This window comes from Pristiophorus japonicus, chromosome 2, assembly GCF_044704955.1.
Source record: "Pristiophorus japonicus isolate sPriJap1 chromosome 2, sPriJap1.hap1, whole genome shotgun sequence".
Lineage (NCBI taxonomy): Eukaryota > Metazoa > Chordata > Chondrichthyes > Pristiophoridae > Pristiophorus > Pristiophorus japonicus.
Genome location: NC_091978.1, coordinates 158,159,538 through 158,178,674, shown reverse-complemented (window position 1 = coordinate 158,178,674; position 19,137 = coordinate 158,159,538). Strand labels below are relative to the sequence as shown.

At 43.6% G+C, this 19,137-nt stretch overlaps 1 protein-coding gene across 8 annotated transcripts in view; it reads right to left on the bottom strand.

The window, feature by feature from the left end:
• The window catches only part of fryl (furry homolog, like), a 693,453-nt gene that overhangs the window by 231,570 nt on the left and 442,746 nt on the right, over window positions 1–19,137 (bottom strand). For all 8 annotated transcript variants that reach the window (XM_070870121.1, XM_070870109.1, XM_070870094.1 and 5 more), the window contains 3 exons: window positions 12,753–12,839; window positions 8,741–9,009; window positions 8,126–8,315 (listed from right to left, as the gene is read on the bottom strand). In XM_070870121.1, coding sequence (XP_070726222.1) covers window positions 8,126–8,315; window positions 8,741–9,009; window positions 12,753–12,839 — 546 coding nt within the window. The remainder of the gene's footprint in view (window positions 1–8,125; window positions 8,316–8,740; window positions 9,010–12,752; window positions 12,840–19,137) is intronic.

The following is a 19,137-nucleotide window of genomic DNA, read 5'->3' as shown; positions in this document are numbered from 1 at the left end:
AGTGTGATGGAATACTCGCCACTTGCCCGGATGAATGCAGCTCCAACAACACTCAAGAAGCTCGACACCATCCAAGACAAAGCAGCCCGCTTGATTGGCACACCATACATCACCTTAAACTTTAATTCCCTCCACCACTGGCACAACGTGGCTATAAGATGCCCTGCAGCAACTCGCCAATACTTCTTCACCAGCAGCTTCCAAACCCATGACCTCGACCACCTAGAAAGACAAGGGCAGGAGGCGCATGGGAACACCATCACCTGCCAAGTTTCCCTCCAAGTTATACAATATGCTTCATCGCCGCTGGGTCAAAATCCTGGAACTACCTCTCTAACAGCACTGTGGGAGTACCTTCACCACACGGACTGCAGCAGTTCAAGAAAGTGTCTCCCCACCACCTTCTCAAGGGCAATTAGGGATGGGCAATAAATGCTGGCCTTGCCAGCGATACTCACACCCCATGAACGAATAAAAAAAAACTGACTTCATGCCTAGGCTTGGGTCAACCAGACACTGGAGAGTAAAGATGTTTTAGTAAGCTTAAACTGGAAAGCGTGCCTTGGCTCCTTTACCACCACAACAAAAGCATAGCTGTCTTCAATCGGTTGTTGCTGTGGTGATGACCAAGATGATTTGCCGGCAGCAGCAGGCAGGGCAAGCCAATCCAAACGAACTCAAAACTGTTACGTATGTAAACCTGTAAATACCATGTCTAACCACCAGAGGGCTTATCCCCTGGAGTCCCAAATGATCCCACAATCCCTTGGGAGCACCTGTATATAAAGAGGCCTCACAGGCTGGAGAGGCACTCTGAGATCTGTAATAAAAGACTATGGTCACACCTTACATTGAGCTTGCAGTATCTGGTCTGACTCTTTATTCAAGACATAGAAACTGGCAACAAGATACAAATGACGATCCCCACCGCAGAGAACCGTGGACATCCTGGAGAAATTTTCGGAGGGAGATGATTGGGAAACCTTCATGGAGCAACTCGACCAATACTTCGTAGCCAACGCGCTGGAAGGAGAAGCGAACGCTGCCAAACGAAGGGTGATCCTCCTCACCGTTTGTAGGGCACCAACCTATGGGGTCATGAAAAATCTGCTTGCTCCAGCGAAACCCACAGACAAGTTGTACGATGAGTTGTGCACACTGGCCCGGGAGCATCTAAACCCAAAGGAAAGTGTTCTGATGGCGAGGTATCTGTTCTACCTGTACAAGAGGTCTGAAGGCCTGGAAGTGGCGAGCTACGTCACCGAGCGAAGGCGCCTTACAGGACATTGCAAATTTGAAGGACACTTGGAGCACATGCTCAGGGGCTTCTTTGTACTTGGCATTGGCCATGAAGTAATACTTCGCAAACTTTTGACTGTAGAGACCCCAACCTTCAGTAAAGCCATAGCAACAGTCCAGGCGTTTATCGCCACCAGTGACAATACCAAACAAATTTCTCAGCACACTAGTGCTGCTGCAAGTACTGTGAACAAAGTAACGTTGTTTTCGAATCGAAATGTACAGGACAGGACTTACACTCCTGCAGCTGCACGTCCACTGATGACTCAGAGTCCACCATCAAGGGTGGTGAATACAATGCAATCAACCTTGTTGGTGCTGCTGGGCGTGATCATCGTTTCCATTCATGCCGCTTCAAAGGATATGTTTGCAAGGGCTGTGGAACAATGGGACACCTCCAGTGTATGTGCAGGCGAGCTGCCAACCCTGCTAATCCTGCAAACCACCATGTTGTAGAGGAGGACAGATCCACGGGGAATCACGACGAACTAGAGCCTCAGACTGAGGAGGCAGAGGTATATGGGGTGCACACATTTATGGTATATGGGAGGCAGAGGTATATGGGAGGCAAAGTGTCGCCCGATAATGCTGAAGGTTGAATTAAATGGGCTCCCGGTGTCCATGGAGCTGGACATGGGCGCAAGCCAGTCCATAATGAGTAAAAAGACTTTCAATAAATTGTGGTGCAGCAAGGCCTCAAGGCCAGTCCTTACTTCCATTCGTACTAAACTGAGAACGTACACAAAGGAACTGATTCCTGTAATCGGCAGTGCTACCGTAAAGGGCTCCTACGATGGAGCAGTGCACGCGTTACCACTCTAGGTGGTACTGGGCGATGGCCCCTCACTGTTCGGCAGGAGCTGGCTGGGAAAGATACGCTGGAACTGGGACGATGTCTGAGCGCTTTCGTCCGTCGACGAAACCTCATGTGCCCAGGTTCTAAACAAGTTCCCCTTGCTGTTCGAACCAGGCATCAGGAAGTTCCAAGGAACAAAAGTGCAGATCCACCTAATTCCAGGGGCGCGACCCATCCATCACAAGGCGAGAGCAGTACCTTACATGATGAGAGAGAGGGTGGAGATCGAACTGGACAGGCTGCAACGAGAAGGTATCATTTCGCCGATCGAATTCAATGAGTGGGCCAGTCCGATTGTTCCAGTCCTCAAGGGAGACAGCACCGTCAAAATCTGTGGTGATTGCAAAGTAACTATCAATCGTTTCTCACTGCAGGAAGAATACCCACTACCGAAGGCAGACGATCTATTTGCGACGCTGGCGGGAGGGAAAACGTTAACGAAGCTGGACTTGACCTCGGCCTACATGACGCAGGAGCTGGAGGAATCATCGAAAGGCCTCACCTGATTCAACACGCACAAATGTCTCTTCATTTTCAACAGATGCCCGTTTGGGATTCGATCGACCGCGGCGATATTCCAGAGGAACATGGAAAGCTTGCTGAAGTCGGTCCTGCGCACCGCGGTCTTCCAGGGCAACATCTTGGTTACAGGTCGGGACACTGTCAAGCATCTGCAAAACCTGGAGGAGCTTCTTAGTCGGCTTAATCATGTGGGGCTCAGGCTCGAAGTGCGTTTTCCTGGCGCCTGAAGTGGAGTTCCTGGGGAGAAGAATCGCGGCGGACGGCATCAGGCCCACCGACTCGAAGACGGAGGCAATTGAGAACGCACTGAGACCACAGAACGTGACGTAGCTGCGGTCGTTTCTAGGACTCCTGAACTATTTTGGTAACTTCTTACCGGGTCTTAGAACATTGTTAGAACCCCTGCACTCTTTACTGCGTAAAGGAGATGAATGGGTATGGGGTAAAAGCCAAGAAATTGCCTTTGAGAAAGCTAGGAAGCTGTTATGTTCAAACAAATTGCTTGTGTTGTACGATCCATGTAAACGTTTGGTACTAGCATGTGATGCGTTGTCGTACGGGGTCGGGTGTGTATTGCAAAAAGCTAATGAATCTGGGAAATTGTAACCGGTTGCTTATGCATCCAGAAGTCTGTCTAAGGCTGAGAGGGCATACAGTATGATCGAAAAAGAAGTGTTAGCGTGTGTTTACGGGGTAAAGAAAATGCATCAATATCTGTTTGGGCTCAAATTTGAATTGGAAACAGACCATAAGCCGCTTATATCCCTCTTTTCTGAAAGCAACGGGATAAATACGAATGCACCGGCCCGCACACAACTACGCCATCCGCCACAGGCCGGGCACATAAAACTGTGCTGATGCTCTCAGTAGGCTGCCATTGCTCACCACAGGGATGGAGCTGGCACAGCCCGCAGATTTAGTCATGGTAATGGAAGCATTCGAGAGTGAGCAATCACCTGTTACAGGCCGACAGATTAGAACCTCAACGAGCCAGGACCCCTTACTGTCTTTAGTAAAAAAAACTGTGTGCTCTACGGGAGTTGGTCGAGTGTCCCGTTAGAGATGCAGGAGGAAATAAAGCTGTACCAGCGGCACAAAGATGAAATGGCTATACAGGCAGATTGCCTCCTATGGGGTAATCGGGTAGTGGTGCCAAAAAAGGGCAGGGACACTTTCATCAGTGATCTCCACAGCACCCACCCAGGCATCATAATGATGAAAGCGATAGCCAGATCCCACGTGTGGTGGCCCGGTATCGATGCAGACTTAGAGTCCTGCATGCACAAATGTAATATATGTTCACAGTGAAGCAATGGACCCAGGGAGGGGCCACTAAGTTTATGGTCCTGGCCCTCCAAACCGGGGTCCAGAGTCCATGTCGACTATGCAGGCCCATTCTTGGGAAAAATGTTCTTAGAGGTTGTAGATGCATACTCCAAATGGTGATGTGTAATGAGAAAGGACTAATTAGCAATCTTGTTGTGTGAGGCCCCTTGGGGAAGAGTGACCATAATATGGTAGAATTCTTTATTAAGATGGAGAGTGACACAGTTAATTCAGGGACTAGGGTCCTGAACTTAGGGAAAGGTAACTTCGATGGTATGAGATGTGAATTGGCTAGAATAGACTGGTGAATGATACTTAAAGGGTTGGCGGTGGATAAGCAATGGCAAACATTTAAAGATCACATGGATGAACTTCAGCAATTGTACATCCCTGTCTGGAGTAAAAATAAAACGGGGAAGGTGGCTCAACCGTGCCTAACAAGGGAAATTAGGGTTTAAAACCAAGGAAGAGGCATATAAATTGGCTAGAAAAAGTAACAAACTTGAGGACTGGGAGAAATTTAGAATTCAACAGAGGAGGGACTAAAGGTTTAATTTAAGAGAGGGAAAATAGAGGAAGCTTGCAGGGAACATAAAAACTGACTGTAAAAGCTTCTATAAATATGTGAAGAGAAAAAGATTAGTGAAGACAAATGTAGGTCCCTTGCAGTCGGATTCAGGTGAATTTATAATGGGGAACAAAGAACTAGCAGACCAATTGAACAAATACTTCGGTTCTGTCTTCACGAAGGAAGACACGAATAACCTTCCGAATGTACGAGGGGACAGTGGGTCTCGTGAGAAGGAGGAACTGAAGGATATCCTTATTAGATGGGAAATTGTGTTAGAGAAATTGATGGGATTGAAGGCTGATAAATTCCCGGGGCCTGATAGTCTGCATCCCAGAGTACTTAAGGAAGTGGCCCGAGAAGTAGTGGATGCATTGGTGATCATTTTCCAACAGTCTATTGACTCTGGATCAGTTCCTATGGACTGGAGGGTAGCTAATGTAGCACCACTTTTTAAGAAAGGAGGGAGAGAGAAAACGAGGAATTTCAGACTGGTTAAGCCTGACATCAGTAGTGGGGAAAATGTTGGAATCAATTATTAAATATGAAATAGCAGCGCATATGGAAAGCAGTGACAGGATCGGTCCAAGTCAGCATGGATTTATGAAAGGGAAATCATGCTTGACAAATCTTCTAGAATTTTTTGAGGATGGAACTAGTAGAGTGGACAAGGGGAGAACCAGTGGATGTGGTGTATTTGGACTTTCAAAAGGCTTTTGACAAGGTCCCACACAAGAGATTGGTGTGCAAAATTAAAGCACATGGTATTGGGGGTAATGTATTGACGTGGATAGAGAACTGGTTGGCAGACTGGAAGCAGAGAGTCGGGATAAACGGTCCTTTTCAGAATGGCAGGCAGTGATTAGTGGGGTGCCACAGGGTTCAGTGCTGGGACCCCAGCTATTTACAATATACAACAATGATTTAGATGAAGGAATTGAGTGCAATATCTCCAAGTTTGCAGATGACACTAAGCTGGGTGGCAGTGTCAGCTGTGAGGAGGATGCTAAGAGGCTGCAGGGTGACTTGGACAGGTTAGGTGAGTGGGCAAATGCATGGCAGATGCAGTATAATATGGATAACTGTGAGGTTATCCACTTTGGTTGCAAAAACATGAAGGCAAAATATTATCTGAATGGCGGCAGATTAGGAAAAGGGGAGGTGCAACGAGACCTGGGTATCATGGTACATCAGTCATTGAAAGTTGGCATGCAGGTACAGCAGACGGTGAAGGCGGCAAATGGCATGGGGATTTGAGAATAGGAGCAGAAAGGTCTTACTGCAGTTGTACAGGGCCTTGATGAGGCCTCACCTGGAATATTATGTTCAGTTTTGGTCTCCTAATCTGAGGAAGGACATTTTTGCTATTGAGGGAGTGCAGCGAAGGTTCACAAGACTGATTCCCAGGATGGCAGGACTGACATATGAGGAGAGATTGGATCGACTGGGCCTGTATTCACTGGAGCTTAGATGATGAGAGGGGATCTCATAGAAACATATAAAATTCTGACGGGACTGGACAGATTAGATGCAGGAAGAATGTTCCCGATGTTGGGGAAGTCTAGAACCAGGGGACACAGTCTAAGGATAAGGGGTAAGCTATTTAGGACCGAGATGAGGAGAAACTTCTTCACTCAGAGAGTTGTTAGCCTGTGGAATTCTCTACCGCAGAGAGTTGTTGATGCCAGTTCGTTAGATATATTCTGGAGGGAGTTAGATATGGCCCTGACTGCTAAAGAGATCAAGGGGTATGGAGAGAAAGCAGGAAAGGGGTACTGAGGTGATGATCAGCCATGATTTTATTAAATGGTGGTGCAGGCTCAAAGGGCCGAATGGCCTACTCCTGCTTTCTATGTTTTTATGTTTCGGTAATGTCGGCAAGCACGTCTGCTGCCACCATCGAAAGCCTACATGCCATGTTTGTCACGCACAGCCTGCCTGATGTCCTTGTAAGTGACAATGGGTCGTGCTTTACCAGTGCCGAGTTCAAGGAGTTCATGACCCGCAATAGGATCAAACATGTCACATCCGTTTAAACCAGCGTCCAACAGTCAGGCAGAATGAGCAGTTCAAACAATCAAGCAGAGCTTGAAAAGAGTAACTGAAGGCTCACTGCAGACTTGTTTATCCCGCGTCCTGCTTAGTTACCGCACAAGACCCCATCCGCTCACTGGGGTCCCTCCCGCTGAGCTGCTCATGAAAAGGGCACTTAAGACAAGGCTCTCGTTAGTAAACCCTGATCTACACGAACAGATAGAGAGCAGGGGCTTCAATAGCATACATATCATGATCGTGCAAATGTGTCACGCGAGATAAATGATCCTATACTTGTTTTGAACTATGGACAACGGCCCAAGTGGCTTCCTGGCACTGTTTTGGCCAAAGAGGGGAGTAGGGTGTTTGTGGTCAACTCTCAAATGGACTCACCTGCAGGAAACACTTGGACCAAACCAAACTCAGATTTATGGACTATCCAGAACAACCCACAATAGACTCCACCTTTTTCGACCCTCCAACACACACACAAGTGGCAACCGACCCAGCGTTCGGCCACAAAGCAGAATTCATCACCCGCAGTAGCCCACAGGACTCACCACCCCCAACAACCCAGCAAGGCCAGCTGCGCAGCAGCCCAGCGAGGGCCCAACAAACGACTCACCAAAACTAGCATTTGCACCGAGATGATCAACCAGGGAAAGGAAGGCCCCAGATCATATTATAAATAGTTACACTATTGACTTTGGGAGGGGGCGGGGTGGGCAGGGGAGTAATGTTGTGTTTGTAAACCTGTAAATACCATATCTAACCAGCAGAGGGCTTATCCCCTGGAGTCCCAAGGGATCCCACAATCCCTTGGGAACACCTGTATATAAGGAGGCCTCACAGGCTGGAGATGCATTTTGGAGACCTGTAATAAAGGACTACGGTCACACCTTACTTTGAGCTTGCGGTATCTGGTCTGACTCTTTATTCAAGACATAAGAAAAACAATTTCAGAGACCTCTTTACAGGAATGAGGCTCAAGGAGGAACATTGGGCATGTTATCACTCACTGTTCAAATGTGCTTTGCATGTAGGACAGGAAAATTTTTTGATCAGTCATTCTCTGAGGTTTTTAGATGTAGAGCGCACAAATGCCTAAAAGTTATTGGACATTAGGAGGTAGCTACTTATTGCAACAAAGCCATACAGTGGATGTAGGAGTACTTTTGAAGATAATTTGGTTGCATGAGTAACCGATGCACAGAAGATTGATCCTCAAGATAAAATAAATACAACTTTACAACAAACGGAACATTAGTGCCATTAGAAGATTTTTTCACCATGCATAATGGGACACTGAAAGGATAAAATGTTCCAGAAGCCATCTGCAGAATGCAAACATTTCATCTGCTCTACCTATAAATGCTTTGAAATGCTAACCAGTTAAGCCGTTCACATATATAAATTGAATTTACAGAGAACTAGGAAACAATTCAAGAATTGATTTTCCCTCCCTCCATTCTACTCAAAAGATTTTTAAAATATTTCTTGAACAATAAAGATGCACTAACCTTAGAATCCAGACTATATCCACTATCAGGAGTAGACGCCAGCGTCTCAGGAGGGGAGCACCGCACTGACCCTGAAGTAGCCGTGTTACATGTTGCTGCACTGCAGCAAAGAATAAGGTAGTTTCTCCAAAGCCCAATGTATGAATCATTGCCAATTGTGGTGCTCACCTTTTTGGCATTTATAGGACTACTGTATAGAACAAAAACATATTAATATTTAAAAAGTACTCAAAATTACAAGTACTCAAATTTTTGGAAATGTTTGTTGAAAAATAAATTGCAACACAATAAAGATTAAGTACTTATATAAAATTAACAAAACAATACTTGCACATTATAGGCACCTCTACAAATAGAGGAGCAAATATATGTGTGGCTAAGTTAATGTTTTTAGGTACTTGATATATGGACTCACACTTCAAACAAGTATCACTGTCAGAAGTTCACAACCAGTATTGATCAACAATAATTCACTGTTTATGACTTGGATTTTAAATTAACTAATCTAATGAATTAAAAGGTGGAGAAAACAGATTACTCATGTCTATTACTAACTGATTAGAGACCACACTAATGGTCAGCAATTAATTTAACAATTAGTTCAGAAGGACTTACTTTATGTCCACTTGTGGGGAAAGCATCTGTAGACGAGTATATGAAAACATCCATGCATAACTCAGTGCTGATGGACAGTGTTTGGGCAAATTCTCTTGCTTGAGGAAGCTTGAAAGGCTGATTACCCAAGGGTCCAGACCCTGTGTCACATGTGCAAATATCCAAATGTGTGATGGACTGACCACATCAAACTGATGACTGATGGGAGAGGAATTCCATTCTGCAAGTGTCTGGAGGTCTATCCCACTGGGGCAATACAACAAGTTTGTCTGATTTAAGGGCAAAAAATGTTTTAAAATTAGCAATTTCTTTTAATATACATCACTTTCGTAAGTTATATTTAATACAAAGCTGTTTTCAGCGTTATAAGAACAAATCTCTAATTCCTAAACATACAGACAGGTTTCCTTTCCTCCCCTCGTGAAGATGTTGACTTTGTGCTCAGGTATGATTTCATCAACACTAGTTATTTTCTAGTACCTCACACAATAGGCCGAAAATTCCGGCCTCGCTGGGTCCGTATGAAGTGCGCACGTACCTGGCGAGGCCTCACAAAAGCCAGTTATTGGGGCGCAATGCATTACGCTGAAAACCGGCTTTTCCGATCTATCAAGATTTCTCTAGACAGATCCTCCGCATTCCCGGGAGAAAGGCATCCAGATGGGAGAGATTGGCCATTTGCCCAACTCATGCCCAGCAAATGTCTTACTTTTACAAAGCTTACTTTTACCAGCATAAGATTTTTAAAACATATAAAAATTAACTTTAAATACTCATTTTTATATTATAAACCCTGTCCATTAAGGTAAGTTTATTTTTAACACTATTAAACACATTTTAAAAAATTCCAAAATATATATATTTTTTTCAATTAATTTTAAATATGTGAGGTGTTTTATTTATTTATCATGCTGTGTTTTGATGTTTTAGGGTTTTTTCTCATTGATAGTAATGGGAGCTCGCACAGAGTTCCCATTTTATCAATGAGAATACTGCATCGTGATTGGTTGTCCAGGCCTACGGGACTCCAGCTCGTACATACATACCTCGAAGTCATCTCCCCATGCACTGCGCAGCGAATCTCGGCCTCCGAACGGGATCTTACGTTCCTCCAGGATCACCAGGTACTTTTGTAGATTTTTTGGGGGTTGGAGGCGTTTGTACGAAGGAAGCCTCCGACTGTAATTCCCTGCCGCCCCTCCCGCCACCCCTCAGTAAGTCTTTATTCATGTGTGTCATCAGGCTATCGAATTGTGAGAGACATCACTACTGAATGTGATCCTGTCCTCACCTGGTGTCTACACACTTCACTTTCAGTGGGGAGGAGGTGTCACTGGGTCACAATCAAGAACAAAAATAATCACAATTTTCTTTTCCCCCTAGGGGTCCTAATGCTATCCAGATTGGGATCAGTTAACTACAGATGGAATGGATATTGCACCTGAGACTTTGCTGCTCTGCGAGGCTCAGATTCTCAAATTGATAAACACATATATATGTGTAAACTAAGGTAATGATAAATTAACTGTTTCATAAATAAAACAGGTCCACTGACATAGAGCCAACAAATAATACGAGCATACTTGATAAATTGGCAATTTAATCACATTTCAAATCATAAGTTAGTTGATAATTTTTCATACAAGGATTGGTTGGTCACTTTAAATCTGTCATACTGCAGACCATTGTGGAATTGGTTGTAATACACATCCTGTGTGTGAGTGGAAATGGTATTCCACAGTTGATCCATTTACAGGTGGATGGATGCCTTATCTAGATGGCTTTGATGTATCAATATTTTTTAATTGCAAAGCCATTAGAGTTGATCTCATCAGAAGCACATCCTGATAACGTCTGAATAATGAATAGTTCACTGACTCTGGAAGATTGTTTGGTTGTTACCTTGTTTGGCTGGAGGCAAGGGTCTGGAAGGCCACCATATGCTTTTGCACCCCACTGTAATTGACAGTTGTATCTGTTTGTGTAAATAATGTTTTGATTCCTTTTCTCTGGGATTAGAAGAAAGACTTGAAAGCATGTAACTCTGTTGTCCAGAAGCACACAAGAAGTAAGAGCAGGAGTAGGCCACAAGGCCCCTCGAGCCTGCTCTGCCACTCAATAAGATCTTGGTTGATCTTCAACCTCAATCCATTTCCCTTGATTCCCCTTGAGTCTAAAAATCTATCTGTCTAGCCTTGAATATACTCAATGATCCAGCATCCACAGTCCTTTGGGGTAGAGAATCCCAAAGATTCACAATCCTCAGTGAAGAAACTCTTTCGCATCTCAGTGCTAAATGGTAGGAGAGGTCCTACAGGGTGTCTCAGAGGCTCGGGGTGGGTGGGGGACAGAGAGAGATAGAAAGGGAGTGCTGATACACAGCTCCATGCCAAGGCAGAGAAATGACTTGAGCCAGCTCTCTCAGCTTACCAGTTCTATCTTATGTCACTGTTCCACAGTTCATGTGGATGTGTTTTTGTGTCAAACATTAACGATATAGATATGATACTAGATATCATGCATGTAAAGTCACACTTCAGCTCATAGGAAGCAAGGGCCCACTTGTAGATATGATCTTTGGCACAGAGCAGGATAAAAATATCATAGTGGAGCAGGATCAGCCATTTTATACAGCCTCATCCCATAAACAGTAATGAAATGGATGGTTAGTTTCTTTGGTGGTATTTTTTTTGAGGGAGGAATGTTGACCAGGATACTGAGAAAAGCTTCCCTGTTCTTCAGGTGATGTCATGAAATCTCTAGCTGAACCAGTGGAACAACAGACGTCAGAGGAACGGATTATCTCGGAAGGGATAGAGGGCTGGATTTTCACAGGCCAGATTTGGCAGCAGGTGTAATAGTGGGCCGATTACATCGAAATATACAATTTGTTTCTCAAATAACAGAACAAGGCTATAAGACAGGCATGAACTAGGTACAGTGTTCTAAGCTGGACAAACAAATGGAATTCTAATCCTATTTAAGTACATTAAGAAATAGGAGCTGGAGTAGGTCTTTTGGGTCCTCGAGTCTGCTCGATTCAAGGAGATCATGGTTGATCTGATCATGGGCTCAGCTCCACTTCCCTGCCCACTCCCCATGCTCCCTTATCGATCAAAAATCAGCCTATCTCCGCCTTAAATAAATTCAATGACCCAGCCTCCACCGTTCTCTGGGGCAGAGAACTCCATAGATTTACAACCCTCAGAGAAGAAATTCCTCTTCATCTCAGTTTTACATGGGCGGCCCTTTATTCTGAAACTATGCTCCCTAGTTCTAGATTCCCCCACGAGTGGAAACATCCTCTCTGCATCTACCTTGTTAAGCCCCCTCATTATCTTATATTTGAAGTCTAGTAGTGCTCCTTGTAACTACTTTCACCCCGCAGTCCCCTTACCATCTTTGGTCTCTATAGGCTAGTTATGATCGCTGGTCAAGAGGTTAAACAGACAATCTGCTTTCAGAAGTCCGCTTTTACTAATCTAAGGCAACTCAGAGGTACACGAGCGGCTCAAATAGGAACATAGGGCTTTGTCCAGTTTTTCATCCCTCCCTTTGGAGAGCACCTGACCTCTCCACATATCATGGCATAAGTCGGTCGCTTGCAGTGTGGGGAATCATGAATGTGGATCCATGTCTTACATGGTGTAGTGGATAAGACTTTTAATGCATTGTATACCTATGTTGCCTCATCCTTTGCCTCCAGGAGGAAAAATACTACATTTGTAGATAGCCACTACAACAACTATTCCATTAATAATATGGTCCACCTCAAAGAATCTGTTCCCAAGATATCAGGCTGTCAGTTATGGGATTTATTATTTTGTTTCGGTAGATCCTATTCCAGCTCTAGGAGGGTGTTTATAAAAATTGCTCTGCACCTTTGCAACATGACCAATATTGTGACCAAAATGAGGTTCACAAAACAAATTTGTTAATATTCTCAAAATTGTCAATACTACAATGGTCTTCAGGCTGTAAAGTATCAAACAGTTCCTGTTCACTGCTCTACCTGGTCCGCTCCAGTGAGGTGTATAAAGCTTTCCAAGATTGAAGGGCTTAATCGATCCATGACATCAATTGCCAGCTCTTCGTCTCCCTGAAATAAGAGGAAAATTCTTATCTGTTCTTGTATAATATGCTGTTGGAGTGATGGATTCAGGCTACAGCAGTGCAGAAACATGAAGTTTGCAGTGTTGCCTACAAGGCAAATTGGCAGGAATGTCACCAATAAATTAGGTTGCATTTCTAACAAAATACACGAGACATTTAATAAATCAATTTAGAAACAATGATGATGTTCTTCAATTGAACAATTAGTGGCTGCTCGCAATCATTCCTCACACAGCGACTTACAAAAACCTGAAAATGACCCATTTATCCCTACTCTGTTTTCTGTCCTTTAACCAATCCTCTATCCATGCTAATATATTACCCCCAAACCCCAAGAGCCCTTATCTTGCGTAACAACCTTTTATGTGGAACTTTATTGAATGCCTTTGGGAAATCCAAATATACAACATTCACTGGTTATCCTTTATCTACCCTGCTAGTTAATTCCTCAAAAAACTCTAATAAATTTGTTAAACACATTATCCCTTTCATAAACCATGTTGACTCTGCCTAATCATATTATGATTTTCTAAATGCAATCTTACCACTTCCTTAATAATGGATTCCAGCATTTTCCCGACAAATGTCAGGCTAATTGGCCTTAGTTTCCTGTTTTCTCTCTCCCTCCTTTCTTGAATAGCGAGGTTACATTTGCTACCATCCGATCTACTGGGATCATTCTAGAATCTAGGGAATTTTGGAAGATCACAACCAATGCATCCACTATCGCTGCAGCCTCCTTTTTTAGAACCCTAGGATGTAGGCCATCAGATCCAGGGGATTTGACTGCTTTTAGTCCCATTAGTTTCTCAAGTACTTTTTCTCTACTGATCTTAATTACTTTAAGTTCTCCATTCTCATTAGCCCAATAATTCCCCACTATATTTGAATGCTTTTTGTATCTTCCACTGTGAAGACAGATACAAAATATTTGTTTAAAATCTCTTGCCACTTATTTATTCCCCATTATAATTCTTCCGTTTCAGCCTCTAAGGAACCAACGCTTAGTTTTGTTACTCTCTTTCTTTTTACATACTTATAGAAGCTCTTACAATCTGTTTTTATATTTCTTGCTAGATTATTCTCATTTATTTTCTCCCCTTTCATCAATTTTTTGGTCAACCTTTGCTGGTTTCTAAAGAACATCAATAGGAGGAGTAGTAGACCATTTAGCCCCTCGAGCCTGCTCTGCCATTCAATAAGATCATGGCTGATCTGATCTTGGCCACAACTCCACTTCCCTGCCCACTCCCCATAACCCTTCACTCCTTTATTATTCAAAAATCTGTCTACCTCCACCTTAAATATATTCAATGACACAGCCTCCACAACTCTCTGGGGTAGAGAATTCCAAAGATTCACGACTCTCAGAGAAGAAATTCCTCCTCATTTCCGTTTTAAATGGGCGACCCCTTATTCTGAAACTATGCGCCCTAGTTCTAGATTCCCCCACAAGGGGAAACATCCTGTCTGCGTCTACCCTGTCAAGCCCCCTCAGTATCTTATACTCTTCAATAAGATCCCTCCCATTCTTCTAAATGCCAATGAGTATAGGCCCAACCTGCTCAACCTTTCTTCATAAGACAACCCCTTCATCTCAGGAATCAACCTCGTGAACCTTCTCTGAACTACCTCCAATGCAAGTATATCCCTTCTTAAATAAGGAGACCAAAACTGTACGCAATACCCCAGGTGTGGTCTCACCAACGCCCTGTACAGTTTTATACTCCATCCCCCTTGTAATAAAGGCCAACATTCCATTTACCTTCCCAATTACTTGCTGTACCTGCATGCTGACTTTTTCCGTTTCATGTACAAGGACCCCTAGATCCCTCTGTACTGCAGCATTTTGTAATCTCTCCCCATTAAAATAATAATTTGCTTTTTTATTTTTCCCACATTATACTCCATCTGCCAAATGTTTGCCCACTCATTTCGCCTGTCTATATCCCTTTGCAGATTATTTGCGTCCTCCTCACAACTTGCTTTCCTATCTGTCTTTGTATCATCAGCAAACATTACAACTCGGTCCCTTCATCCAAGTCATTAATATAGATTGTAAATAGTTGAGGTTCCAGCACCAATCCCTGCGGCACCCCACTAGTTACTGTTTGCCAACCTGAAAATGACCCATTTATCCCGACTCTACGTTTTCTGTTAGTTAGCCAATCCTCTATCCATGCTAATATAATACCCCCAACCCAGTGAACTCTTATCTTGTGCAGTAACCTTTTATGTGGCACCTTATCGAATGCCTTCTGGAAATCCAAATACTTAACATCTACTGGTTCCCCTTTATCCTCAAAGAACTCCAGCAAATTTGTCAAACTGACTCTGCTTGACTGTATTATGATTTTCTAAATGTCCTGCTACTACTTCCTTAATAATGGACTCATGCATTTTCCTAATGACAGATGTTAGGCTAACTGGTCTATAGTTTCCTGCTTTCTGTCTCGTGTGGTTTTCCAATCCGCTGGGACCTCTCCAGAATCCAGGGGATTTTGGTAGATTACAACCAATGCATTAACTATCTCTGCAGCCACTTCTTTTAAGATGGGTGCAGGCCAGAGGACTTGTCCCGCTTTAGTCCCATTCGTTTGCCTCGTACTTTTTCTCTAGTAACAGCGATTGTTTTAAGTTTCCCCCTCCCAATAGCCCCTTGACTATCAATTATTGAGATGCTTTTAGTGTCTTCTACCATGAAGACCAATACAAAATAATTGTCAAAGTCTCTGCCTTTTCTCTGTTTCCCATTATTAATTCCTCAGTCTCATCCTCTAAGGGACCAATGTCTACTTTAGCTACTCTCTTCCTTTTGATAAATGTGTAGAAGCTCTTACTATCTGTTCTTATATTTCTTGCTAGTTTACTCTCATAAAACTATCTTCTCTCTATTTTTTTTAGTCGTCGTTTGCTGGTTTCTAAAGATTTTCCAATTCTCTGGCTATCCACTATGCTTTGCAACATTGTATGCCTTTGTTTTCAATTTGATACCATTCTTTACTTCCTTAGTTCAACCTTCTCTTTGAGTCTTTCTTTCTCACTGGAAAATATCTTTGCTGAGTGTTATGAAAGATCTCCATAAATGTTTGCCACTGCTTATCTACTGTCTTATCTTCAATCTATTTTCCCAGTCCACTTTAGCCAACTCTGTCTTCATACCTTTGTAACTGCCTTTATTTAAGTTCCGGACACTAGTTTGAGACCTTGCTTTCTCACCCTTCAACTGAATTTGAAATTGAAATTCTATCATGCTACGATCACTCTTCCCAAGAGGATCCTTTACTATGAAATCATTAATTAATCCAATGTCATTACACATTACCAGATCTAAAATAGCCTGCTCGTTGGTTGGTTCCACAACATATTGTTCCAAGAAACCATCCCGCAAACACTCTATGAACTCTTCCTCCAGACTACCTTTGCCAATTTGATTTGTCCAATCAATATGAAGATTAAAATCCACCCATGATTATTGCCGTACCTTTCTTACAAGCCTCCATTATTTCTTCATTTATACTCTGCTACAGTGTAGCTACTGTTAGGGGGCCGACAGAATACTCCTACCAGTGACTTATTTCCCTTATTATTTCTTATCTCCACCCAAACAGATTCTACATCTTGATCTTCTGAGCCAATATAATTTCTCACTACTGCACTGATCTCATCCTTTATTAACAGAGCTACCCCACCTATTTTTCTTTTCTGCCGAAATGGCAAATACCCCTGAATATTCAGTTCCCAGCCTTGGTCACTCTCTGTAATGGCTATCAGATCATACCCATTTATTTCTATTTGTGCCATCAATTCATCTATCTTGTTACGAATGCTGCGTGCATTCAGATAAAGAGCTTTTAATTTTGTCTTTTTATCATTCTTCCCGACACTGACCCCATTTTATGACGCACTCTTATGTTTATACGCTCTATCCCTTCCTGTCACACTCTGGTTATCATTACCCCTATCGCTACCCTGCACTATTTTCCCTTCTCCTTTCTTTTTGACTTTTTATATTTCAGCTCACCTGACGCCCCCCCCCCACCCCCTGCCCGCACCCCCCACCACCCCACTATTTAGTTTAAAGCCCTATCTACAGCCCAATTATTCGATTTGCCAGGACACTAGGCCCAGCCTGATTCAACTGAAGCCCATCCAACAGAAAAGCTCCCTCTTACCCCAGTACTGGTGCCAGTGCCCCATGAATCGAAACCCATTTCTCTCACACCAATCTTTGAGCCACGCGTTCATCTCTCTGATCTTATTAACCTATGCAAATTTGATTGTGGCTCAGGTAGTAATCTCGAGATTATTACCTTTGTGGTTCTGCTTTTTAATTAAGCCCCTAGCTGCTCATACTCCCTCAGCATAGAAACATAGAAATTAGGTGCAGGAGCAGGCCATTTGGCCCTTCGAGCCTGCACCGCCATTCAATAAGATCATGGCTGATCATTCAACCTCAGTCCCCCTTTCTTGCTTTCTCTCTATACCCCTTGATCTCTTTGGCCGTAAGGACCATATCTAACTCCCTTTTGAATATATGTAACGAACTGGCCTCAACAACTTTCTGCGGTAGAGAAGTCCACAGGTTCACAATTCTCTGAGTGAAGAAGTTTCGCCTCATCTCGGTCCTAAATGGCTTACCCATTATTCTTAGACTGTGACCCCTGGTTCTGGAACTCCCCAGCAACGGGAACATTCTTCCTGCCTCTAACCTGTCCAATCCCGTCATAATTTTATATGTTTCTATGAGATCCCCTCTCATTCTTCTAAACTCCAGTTGATCCAGTCTTTCCTCATATGTCAGTCCTGCCATCCCAGGAATCAATCTGGTGAACTTTCGCTGCACTCCCTCAATCGCAAGAAAGTGCTTCCTCAGATTAGGGGACCAAAACTGAACACAATATTCCAGGTGTGGCCTCACCAAGGCCCTGTACAACTGCAATAAGACCTCCCAGCTCTTATACTCAAATCCTCTAGCTATGAAAGCCAATATGCCATTTGCCTTCTTCACCGCCTGCTGTATCTGCATGCCAAACTTCAATGACTGATGTACCATGACACCCAAGTCTCGTTGCACCTCCCCTTTTCCTAATCTGTTACCATTCAGATAATATTCTGTCTTCCTGTTTTTGTCACCAAAGTGGATAACCTCACATTATACTGCATCTGCCATGCATTTGCCCACTCACCTAACCTGTCCAAGTCACCCTGCAGTCTCTTAGCATCCTCCTCACAGCTCACACTGCCACCCAGCTTAGTGTCATCTGCAAACTTGGAGATATTACATTCAATTCCTTCATCTAAATCATTGATGTATATTGTAAATAGCTGGGGTCCCAGCAATGAACCCTGCGGCACTCCACTGGTCACTGCCTGCCATTCTGAAAAGGACCCGTTTATTCCGACTCTCTGTTTCCTGTCTGCCAACCAGTTCTCTATCCACGTCAATACATTATCCCCAATACCATGTGCTTTAATTTTGCACACCAATCTCTTGTGTGGGACCTTGTTAAAAGCCTTTTGAAACTTCAAATATACCACATCCACTGGTTCTCCCTTGTCCACTCTACTAGTTACATCTTCAAAAAATTTTAGAAGATTTGTCAAGCATGATTTCCCTTTCATAAATCCATGCTGACTTGGGCCGATCCTGTCACTGCTTTCCAAATGCGCACCTATTTCATCTTTTTTAATTGATTCCAACATTTTCTCCACCACCGATGTCAGGCTAACCGGTCTATAATTCTCCGTTTTCTCTCTCCCTCCTTTTTTAAAAAGTAGTGTTACATTAGCTACCTTCCAGTCCATAGGAACTGATCCAGAATCAATAGAACCTCTTTTTTTGACCTACCTATGTTGTTGGTACTTACGTGGACCACAACAACTGGATCTTTCCCCTCCCACTCCAAGTTCCTCTCCAATCCAGAGGAGATGTCCTTAACTCTGGCACTGAGCAGGCAACACAGCCTTCGGGACTCGCGCTCTCGGCTGCAGAGAACAGTATCTATCCCGCTAACTATACTGTCCCCTACCACTATAACATTTCTTTTTACTCCCCCAACTTGAATGGCCCCCTGTACCACAGTGCTGTTGTCAGTTTGCTCATCCTCCCTACAGTCCTTGCTTTTGTGCACACAGGGAGTAAGAACCTCATACCTGTTGGACAAGAGCAAGGACTGAGGTTCCTCCATCACTACATCCTGAGTCTCCATACCTGCCTCACTCGTAGTCACACCCTCCTGTCGCTGACCACGGACCAAATTTGAATTATTTAACCCAAGGAG